We start from the raw sequence: 10,264 nt of genomic DNA, 5'->3' as shown, positions 1-10,264 counted from the left end.
TGGGTAAACCTAGGGCCAAAGCCTGTATACCCTTCTACAACTCAGGGGGAAGGGTGGGCAGTAGAAAATGGAGGGAACTATTTCTATGGCCAAGGAAAGACAGGAAGCAGCAAAAATAAAAGCTGAAAGGCAGGTTTAAGAGGAAAGGTAAAGCTGCATGTACAGAAAGTAGATCATGAGCATTATTGATATGCCTTTCCACTTTCTCATCCTCTACCACCTTCTCCCCTTCATCTTCCACCTCCTACTCCATCTGCTCTCCTTCCACCACCAACTCCACTTCCTTCTCTACTTTCTTGCCTCTTACTTAATGGAATCATTCCATATTGTCTTCTTTATTTTTCCTCCCCTCCTTTTTTATATAGCTCACCATGCACCCTTTTCCTCCTCTTCCTCAAGGGTGCAAAGCAGCTACTTTTTTATAGTGCTGCTCATTGACCTTTTTCCCCCTCCACCTTCTCCTTAACAGGGAAGTGTAACGTTATTTTTTTTTCTTTTTAGATAGCTGCTGGTGTCCCTTTTTTCTTTCTCTTCTTCCCCAAGGGAGCAGAGCAGCCACTTTTTAAAAGTGCCACTCCAGGGCCCTTTTACTCCTTCTTCGCAATGGCACTTTGAAGCCATTTCTTTAGACACCTGCTAATGTGTCTGTAAACAGGTTGAGTTTAGTGCTGCCTCATCCAGGAGGGTAAAATGCTTTCTGAGCTTTTCTTTGTGGGCTTTCTTGGTTCTGACTCACTGATTATGTGTTTTATAAAAAGGGACAAAAAGTCTGGTCCAAGGAGAGAATAAGAGAGATGATATTGATGATGGGGTGTGTATATTACAAGTCATGCTGCCATTAGCAAAGTCCATCCAGCTTGCCACTGAGTCCAGAGCACCCATGGATAAAAAGCACTTTACAGAGAGTACAGCACCACTGAGACCTGCGAATTGTCCAAAGATACCAAGACTGGAGATTTGCTATACTGGACACTATCCTATGCAGGTATGCTGGGGCAGCCATCAAGCCTGAGTTAGGGATTAGGGAAATTAGGGAGAGACTGTGCACTTTGTTCTGGTCAGGCCTGGGCTCCTGCTATTTAGGAGCAGCTTTTTTCTTTCAGTGCACAGAGGCTGCTCAGCTGTTGGTAAATTACCAGCCACTTATTTTTTCCACAGTGGCTCACCTGGTTACTATTATCTACCTCATTAGTCCAGCCTACAGCTAGCCCCTTTTGGCTATTTAAACAGCTTTTCTCATTTCCTCTGTGCCCTTGTGTGGTCTATGATCTCCAGTGTGTTCCTGTGTATTACTTGGCCGGGCTGACTTCTCTTCTGGTACCTGTTCCTGTTTTTGCTCCTTACTACGCTGACTTCTGGCTTCCTGATCCCGACTCGTCTGATTACCCTCTTTAGCATCCAAACCCTGGCTTAAGTTTTTGTCTACATTCCTGAATCGTGTTTTTTTTTTCTATTTTATTAAAGGTTTAATTTTAACTGCATTTTCTGTCTCCACCTGGTTTATGGTCCCTGACATCATGCAAGGGCCATGAATTCAGAAGATGCAGGCAATTCACCTAGTTGAAATAATTTTTTTCCAGATTTGACGAGCAGGATCACTGCATGGATCTGTTTGCCATAGCATTACAAATGCTCCTGATTGAACTACTCATCTTTATCCTACTACTCTGTCTGCTATGGAACAACCAGTGTTGCAAGCCATCCCTGCTGCTGCTGCTGCTCCTGTCTCTGTTCAGGCAGCCGCCTCTTATACTACCAATGTAAGAGGTATGACTGGTTCTGCTCCACTTCCCCAGCATTTTGGGGGTAATACAGCTCACTGCAGAGGGTTTCACAACCAGGTTTTAATATATTTTGAGATGCTGCCCCAGAAGTTCCGGACAGAAGCAAAGTAGGCTTCATTATTTCTTTGCTTTCTGACAAGGCCTTGACTTCGGCAAACCCTCTATGGGAAACACAAAAACTCGTTGCCCAATATTACACTGAGTTTGTGGCCTCCTTTCAAAGGGTATTTGATATTCCCGCTCCCTCCACCTCTGCTGCCAAGAGCCTCATGTCCATTAAATAGAATATGAGAACGGCTGCCGACTAAGCTATTGAATTCCGTATTCTGGCAGCAGAGGTTGGTTGGAACATTGAGGCTCTCACAGCTGCTTGTTCCCATGGCCTCTCTGATAACATTAAATATGAGATTGCAGCTTGAGATATACCTAGGAATCTTGCGCAGTTAATCTTGTTTGCCATTCTCATTGATTCCAGACTCCGAGAGAGACCTTCCTTTAAGGTGCGCTTGCAGAGGCCTCCTGTATGTTTGGCTCCAAGATTTGCATTCCCACCCATGCCTCCCTCACATCCAATTTCTCCTGGGTTTAAGTCCTCTACTGAATTAGAGCCCATGCAACTGGGCTTCACACGTCTCTTTGCCGAAGAGAGGGCCTATAGGAGGAGGGAGAGATTGTGCCATTACTGTGGCCTGTCAGGTCACTTATTGAAGACTGGTCCTACTCGTCCTGGGAAATGCCCGTACCTGAGTTCCTGTAGAGCATAGGCCTTAGGTGGTGTATTTGTGCCCCCCGCTATCCTGAGGGATAAGCCTCTAGTTTCCGTTAGCCTTTCCTGGTCTGAGTTTTTCCATTGATACCCAGGCACTAACTGATTTGGGGGCTGCAGGCTTCTTCATAGATAGTACCTTTGTGTTGAAGCACTCAATTCCGCTGCAGCCTCATGCCTCCCCACTAGCCATTGAGGCTTTTGATGGGAGACCTCTACAACCTGCCCATGTGACCCATGAAAATGCTCTCTTGAGCACAGCTGTAAGGGCTTTCCACCATAAGATAATCCAATTTCAAGTCATTTCTTATCTCATTACCCAGTTGTTATTAGTTATTCTTGATTAATGAGGCAAGAAAAAAAAAACAATTGTAAAAAAATAACAAGATCAAGGATTGCCAGGGTTAGTGCTAGGGTCAAGGTTGAGGTCAAAAGCCAAGGTCGGGGTCAGGGAAAGAAAAAGTACCCAGGGTCTCCCCTGAAGAAGGAATATAATTCTGAAACATGTTGGGATGCATCATAGCAACTCCTATGGACTGACTTTAGTATTTCTCTGGCAGTAACTGGGATGTACTTGATACTAAAAAGACTGAAAGACCATACCCGTCTTGATGTCTTATTTCCGGGTGCTTGTACATTCTTTACAGGTTGAAGGGAGGCTAGCCAGCAGAAGTGTACCTACCAATGGGTATTACCTTTCAATTGCCAGTGTGTATTAGCCAGGATAAAAAATGCAAATTGCACCCCATTGTTTCTGGGTCTTACAAACAACAACTAACATACACATTATGTGGTATCACTACGATTGTCAGGAGCAGGAAAATTTATTTTGGGTTGTTCTTTGGTGGTAAATTATGTGTAGCACTTCTCCCATGGGAGCTGCTGTGTGTGGGTTCCCCTGGGTTACCATTAGCAACAGTAGACCATTCTGACATGTTTCCAAGTGTTTTTACCTCAGACAAGGACCAGTCCAGTTTCTTTGGTTTTTGTGTTTTTATTTGTAACTTGGATAGGAGAAGGGATGAGTGGGGTACTCCAATAACTGAACTATGCAGAAAAAGGCAGGGACTGTACAAAAAATGCTGACTGATGCTGGTTAGCGCTGACTGACGCTGGTTAACGCTGTTTGAGCTAGTCACGGCTAGGCCGCTTACTGTATTTCACCTTTAAATGTGAAAGAGTCCTATTAGCTTCCTAAGGCACTCCTTTCCTGAGGTAGCTGACTTAATAGTAGACTGCACTGTTGAGCAACTTCAGGGCCCTTCCTAGCGCCCCCTTTATCCCCTAATATTCAGGGCTTTACAACTTGGTACCCCCTTTACTGTAACACTCTGGGTTAGCTGGCTCCTTGATCCCCTTGACCTCTCTGGAGTGGTCCCCTCTCTTAGGCAGACCCCTGAGTAGATGCTTAAGTACTCACGATACTGTTTTTCCAGAAGAATCCTGCCCAGCAACTCCACTTGATAAGCACACACTGGATCCTCGGCGGCACAGCTCAACCCCTGGTCCCTAGGTGGACTGCCTGCACCACCTTCCTCAGCAACAGGAGGAGAGACAGCCGTCACCCTCCTCCTGGGAACTGGCTTCCCGCCCAAAGACACCCTGTCAAATGCTCCCCTCCTATTTATGTCGAATCCCAGGATGCATTGCAGGAATGCCCTCCAACTGGAACTGACATAAAACAGAGTGTGCCACTGGCTAGGTTCCCTTCACTGTCCAATAAGGTCTCTCATTGGCTGCAATGGGGACACTCTCCTCAAACCCAGTGAAGCACACTTAGAAACATGTGACAGGCTAAACTAGTAGATCAGACCCTCCTGTTAAGCAGAACAGGGTCACGGATATGTTTTACCTAGCACCCACCTAGGAGGGTGCTACATATGGTAATAGCAAAAAATATACAGCTAAGTGAAAAAAAAATTAAAAATTAGGCAATATCAGTTACTATTTACTAGCAAATGAAAGCCCAAGTTGTCCTGAAAAACACAAGGTGTAATCCCCCTGGATACACAAAGTAGTTGTGATTATATGTACAGTTTTACTAACATATGTCAAAGTTGCAAACTTTGCTTAATGTTTTGCTTGTTAATGCTTAGGCATTAACATTTGTTTTACCTTAAGGTGGGAAGGGGTTTAAAAAGGTCATATCCGAAGAGCAAAGAAAACTGGATTAGGTTTTAATCAAGAAATCAGAGACCAATTTTCTCTAAGGGTCCTTTCACACAGGCTTTCCGCCCGGTGGACTCCATTTTGCTCAGCGGGGATCGAACCGCCGATCCTCTCTGAGCAGGTGGATGACAGCTCCGTCTCCACTTACTTTGCAGAGACAGACCTGTCAGATGCCCGCTCTCCTCTATGGGAGGTCGGATGAACCGCCTGTCTATTCTCATCCGATCCTATCAGATCCGATCCTCCAGACGGATGGAAAATAGGGTTTCCATCCATCTGGATTTCATGAACAGGATTGGATCATATAGCGGCGGGTGTCAGCGGAGATATCATCGCTGACATCTGCTGCTCCATAGGGGTACATGGAGCATCCGATCAGGTCCGCCTAAAGGACAGACAGGTGGACCTGATTGTAAAGCCGGGGTGAAAGGGGCCTAACACAAGAGCTAAAAGGCAGAAAGATTACTCTTAACAGTGCTGAGAGCCAAGCATTGGTCCAGATCCGGCCATTTTCCCACCCTCTATCACTTTTTTATATTTTTCTTTTTCTTTTAAATTACATAGAAATTTACAATTTTTTGTAACTTAATTTTTTTATTTTTATTTCATTTCGAAACCAGCATCAGCCAAGGCATTCAAGGACACAGGCATACAAGTATTTCTTTTTTCTCATAAAGCGTTCCCTTTTCTAACAAACAGAGGCCAAATCCATAAAAAAGGGCCATATCCAACCATCCTGTGTGTCAAGTATGTATCAATGGTTGGAGGTGGCCAAATATGCACTTGAGAAACGAGCCTACCCTGTTGTGCTTGGCTTGTACGAAAGTATCTTCACCACAGCTGAGTGGATTTGTGACTAGGAACCTGAATTTGAGGATGTGCAGTGTTTTGCGTGCACAGTGTTTTTGCAGTCTTTTTAACCACTAGGCAACTGCCCGCTGCAGATTTACTGAGGCAGGGCGGTCCTCCTGCGCGAACCGACGTAGCTCTATGTCAGTCGCGTGCCTGGAGCTAGAGGGCGAGCGCGCCGCCGCCGCCGGCGCACTCCCGCCCCTGCTAGTCAGCAGGGAAGCCGATGTGTGTGTCAGGTGGCTCCGATTGCCGCCTGACACTCTCGATCTTTCCCCGCAGAGAGAGAAGGATGGTCAGCTGTTGTAAACACAGCCGACCGTCCTTCTCCCTGGGATGATCACAGAGCTTATGTGATCCTTCTATATAAGATCACATGTCTCTATGGTCATCACAGAAGCCCAACCCCCATACAGTTAGAATCACTGCCCTAGGGTCACATTTAACCCCTTGATCACCTATACTGTTAACCCCTTCCTTGCCAGTGTCTTTATTACAGTAACAGTGCATATTTTTAGCACTGATTACTGTAGTAATGTCACTGGTCCCCCCAAAAGTGTCAAAAATGTCAGTTAGGGGTCCGATCTGTCTGCCGCAATGTCGCAGTCCTGCTAAAAAACGCAGATCGTCGCCATTACTAGTAAAAAAAAAAAAAAAACAATAAAAATGACATAAATCTTTCCCGTAGTTAGTAGACGCAATAACTTTTGTGCAATCCAATCAAAATACGCTTAATGCGATTTTTTTTTTTTTTTTACCAAAAATATGTAGCAGAATACAAATTGGCCTAAAATGTTAAAAATTTTTTTACCAAAAATATGTAGCAGAATACAAATTGGCCTAAAATGTTAAAAAATTTGATTTTTACATTTTTTTTTTTGTGAATGTCACATAGCAGAATGTGAAAAATATATATATATATTTTTTTTTTCAAAATTGTCGCTCTTTTTTTGTTTACAGCGCAAAAAAGAAAAATCGCACAGGTGAATAAATACCACCAAAAGAAAGCTCTATTTGTGGGAAAAAAAGGACGTCAATTCTATTTGGGTACAGCGTCGCACGACCGTGCAATTGTCCGTTAAAATAACGCAGTGCCGAATCGCAAAATAGGGCCTGGTCATTAAGGGGGAAAATCTTCCGGTCTTAAAGTGGTTAAGGGCTGCAACAAAAAAGGCAGCTCTTGAAAGGACTATCAGCAACTGCCTGTAGTGTTCTGATCAACCTAAGCTAAAGCAACAGTTATACTCTAAAGAATATTGGCCTGCAGCAGGGCTTTTTAATAAGGGGGAGTTGTCTGAATTGTACTAGAGACTAAGGGGTCCATTTAATAAACATTTGCTGTGCGAATGTCTCAGTCTTTGCACAGCCATCAGGAATAATCCCTGTAATGTGCCTAAAATTCTTATTTTCTATGATCACCATTTACAGCTAGTGGCCATAATGCAGTATTTTCCTGATTGAGGCATTTTGGGAAAATACCGCACTACGGCCTCTAGATGGAACTGACGATCATAAGAAATAAATAGATTATTTGCATTATGTGAAGTATTTGTGAAGGCTAGGAAGGAGCAGGCAGTTCGGACCGAACTTTGGTTCTTTGGTTGTTCAGACGAAAGCCTAAACTTTAGCCCATTCAATCTGCTCTTTGGTGGGAAGCTTGCATCACATATAGAAGCAGGATTTCTTCCACTGTTGTATGTGACAATTTCCTACCCATTGTCTCTTTAGGAAATTGTAACTTCACCAGGAATCCCCACCATATAATCAAAGGGTCCGGGATAGCAGTGACATCACTTCCCAAAAAGGGTTTACTGGCCATATTTGGGGAAAGGTTTCACATCCTTCCCTGCCCATTCTGTTATGTATCTGGGAGGGAGCTGTCATTTGACTATAATTAGCGACGGGTATGTGACAGATCATCAAGTTTTTTTTTTTTTTTGGAGAGTCAGCAATCGGCAAGCTTTGGGATTTACAGCAATGGACTTTTTGGGGTGATTTTTATTTTTCAATACATGACTTGTTATATGTTTGGGTTCCTTTATTCCTTGGAGACAAGTTTTTTGTGAATGAGTAATAGGAGGGGTACCCCATACTCATTCACATTGTGGGGGGGGGGGTGATATCTGGGGGCATTTTTATTAAAAAGGGCTTCCAGATTCCAAGGCCCTCACTACCACCTGCCAGGGTTGTAAGGAAGAGGCCCTTGTCCTCATCAACATCAACCATTGTTATGCCATTAAAAAGTAGTATGGCCAAAGTTTATTTGGCCACACTTCTCATGCGGGTCACAGGAGTGCACTTACTTTTGCTCACCTGTGACCCAAAATCAGCTGTCAGTTCATGACCTTAAAAACAGTGGAGGACATTTGCAGCATGAGACCAATGCGGCCAATTTGTTTTATGCTACATATGTTTGGTGAAAAACCCCACATAAAGCGTATTTTGATTGGTTTGCGCAAAAGTTATCGCGTTTACTAACAAAGGGAAAGATTTTTGTCATTTTTGTTGGTTTTTTTTTAACGCGTAATGGTGGCGATTTGCGTTTTTTTTTTTTGCGGTACTGCGACATTGCGGCTGACAGATCGGACCCTTGACTGACATTTTTGACACTTTTGGGGTTACCAGTGACATTACTACAGTAATCACTGCTATAAATATGCACTGTTACTGCTACTGTAAAATTACACTGGCAGTGAAGGGGTTAACTTTTTTGAGAGGGAGGGGTTATGTGTGTCCCTAGGGGCGTGATTCTAACTGTGATTGGGTGTGGCTTGAGGTGTAGGAACTGTGATCAACGGTCCTACATAGTAGAACCGTATGATCACTATTCCTAGACAGGGGAGAATGACAGGCGGCTTGTTTACATTAGCCGCCTGCCTTTCTCCCTCTCCACCCGACGATCGCGAGTGACCTGTGGATGATCGGGTCCGCCGGTCACACAAGCGGGGGGGGTCCGTGACCGCGCAGGAGCGGGAGCGCGCCTCCGGCGGCGCACACTCGCTCCAGAGACCCTCACAGGCTAGCGACGTAGTACTATGTCGCTTTGCCTGTGAGGGGCTGACCGCCGCAGTAAATAGTCGTGCGGAGGTCGGCAAGGGGTTAAGGTCCTGCTAAAACTATGCCTAACACATCAGTGATGAGGCATGGTGGAATAATGTTAACAGTAGATTGTTGGTTTGATTTTCATTAGTGGTCAGTGTGATCTAGAAGCTCTGATTTCTCAATCAAGTACACCTAAATAATTATTTTTAACTTCTTTGGAAGCCTGTAAAATGAAAATTAAGAGATTAAGTTAGAGGTCCAAAAAAAGGCAACAGATATATATGAATCATGATCAGTATTGGCATCTTGTAAACAAGAACTTTGAGGATATAGTTTCAACGTATCTAAATTGTTTTAATATTTCTGAAAATTCTTTGAAGAGTTTTCCGGATCTCATTGTTCTTCAGGCTGTAGATAATAGGATTCACCATTGGAGTTACCACAATGTGTGAAAGAGACCTAAATTTGTTGGTATTGGTGGAGCTTTCCTCTGATGGCACCAAGTACACAGTCATCAACATTCCATAATATGAGCATACAGTAGCCAGGTGTGCGCTACATGTGGAAAATGCTTTCCGTCTTCCAATGGATGAAGAGATATTTATTATGGTAAAGAAAATCAGGACATATGTAAGAACAATAAAGGCAAAAGGAAAAAAAATGCCTAAAATGGACACAGAAAAATCAATGAACATTAAAAAAGAAGTGTCAGAAGTAGACAGCTCTATATATGGAACAGAATCGCAGAAGAAGTGGTCAATGTTATTCCCACCACAGAATTGTAACTGACGCAGCAAAATAATTTCACTTGACACAAAGAAGACTGCCAACCAACACCCGACAACTATATTATCACAAATGTGGGGCTTCATGATAGAATTATAGCGCATTGGGTTACATATGGCTAGATATCGATCATAAGATATGATTGCTAAAAGAAAAGATTGTACAAATCCAAAAAAACAGAAGCAATACATCTGGAAGATGCAGACACTGATGGATATTGTCATATCATCCTTTAGAATAATTTCTAACATCATTGGGACAATGGAGGTGGATATCAGTAGGTCGGCTATTGCCAAGTGTTTGAGGAAGAAGAACATTGGAATTTTAAGATGGTCCTTTGTTGATATTAAAATAATAATGAGAAGGTTTCCATTCAATATCACCACATAAAGTAAAAAGAACAAAATGAAGAAAATAATTTTAAATCTATAAAGTCCTTGAAATCCAAGAAGCAAGAATACAGTTACTTCAGTTTGGTTGTCTTCACACATGTCTGCAGAGTCTATACAGGAATGCAAAAATTATCTTCTTTCTGCAAGAAAAGAAAAATGTGTGAGAAATGCAGTATCTGTGAATAACTACATGTTGTAAGTCTTTCTTAACCTCCCTGGCGGTATGATTCTTTTGGATTTTAGGTACCATTATTTTGCATGTAATTCTTGTGAATGAGCAGCCCAAACCAACTGTATACATTATATATATATTAAACAAGCAAAAAATTGGGGGAGCAAACCCTGAACATGTATATCTAAAGCCGGTGCAGCTATGGACCAAGCAACATGTATATTAAAAAAGAATAGCGCAACCATGCAAAAGAAATGACTATCAAATATGGAGACAATCCATAAATAAAAATGGGGATTTAGTT

At 42.9% G+C, this 10,264-nt stretch overlaps 1 protein-coding gene across 1 annotated transcript; it reads right to left on the bottom strand.

Annotated features, from left to right (window-relative positions):
* Positions 1-8,954: 8,954 nt before the first annotated feature.
* LOC309552914 (olfactory receptor 10A7-like) lies at positions 8,955-9,887 on the bottom strand (the record flags this gene model as incomplete). Its single annotated transcript, XM_082253821.1, has 1 exon — positions 8,955-9,887. One exon carries the CDS (start codon positions 9,885-9,887, stop codon positions 8,955-8,957), a length of 933 nt encoding a protein of 310 aa, XP_082109947.1.
* Between the last annotated feature and the right edge of the window lie 377 nt (positions 9,888-10,264).

This window comes from Pelophylax lessonae, assembly GCF_965119305.1.
Source record: "Pelophylax lessonae genome assembly, chromosome: 4".
Classification (NCBI taxonomy): Eukaryota; Metazoa; Chordata; class Amphibia; order Anura; family Ranidae; genus Pelophylax; species Pelophylax lessonae.
This window is presented reverse-complemented; position numbering and strand designations above follow the sequence as displayed.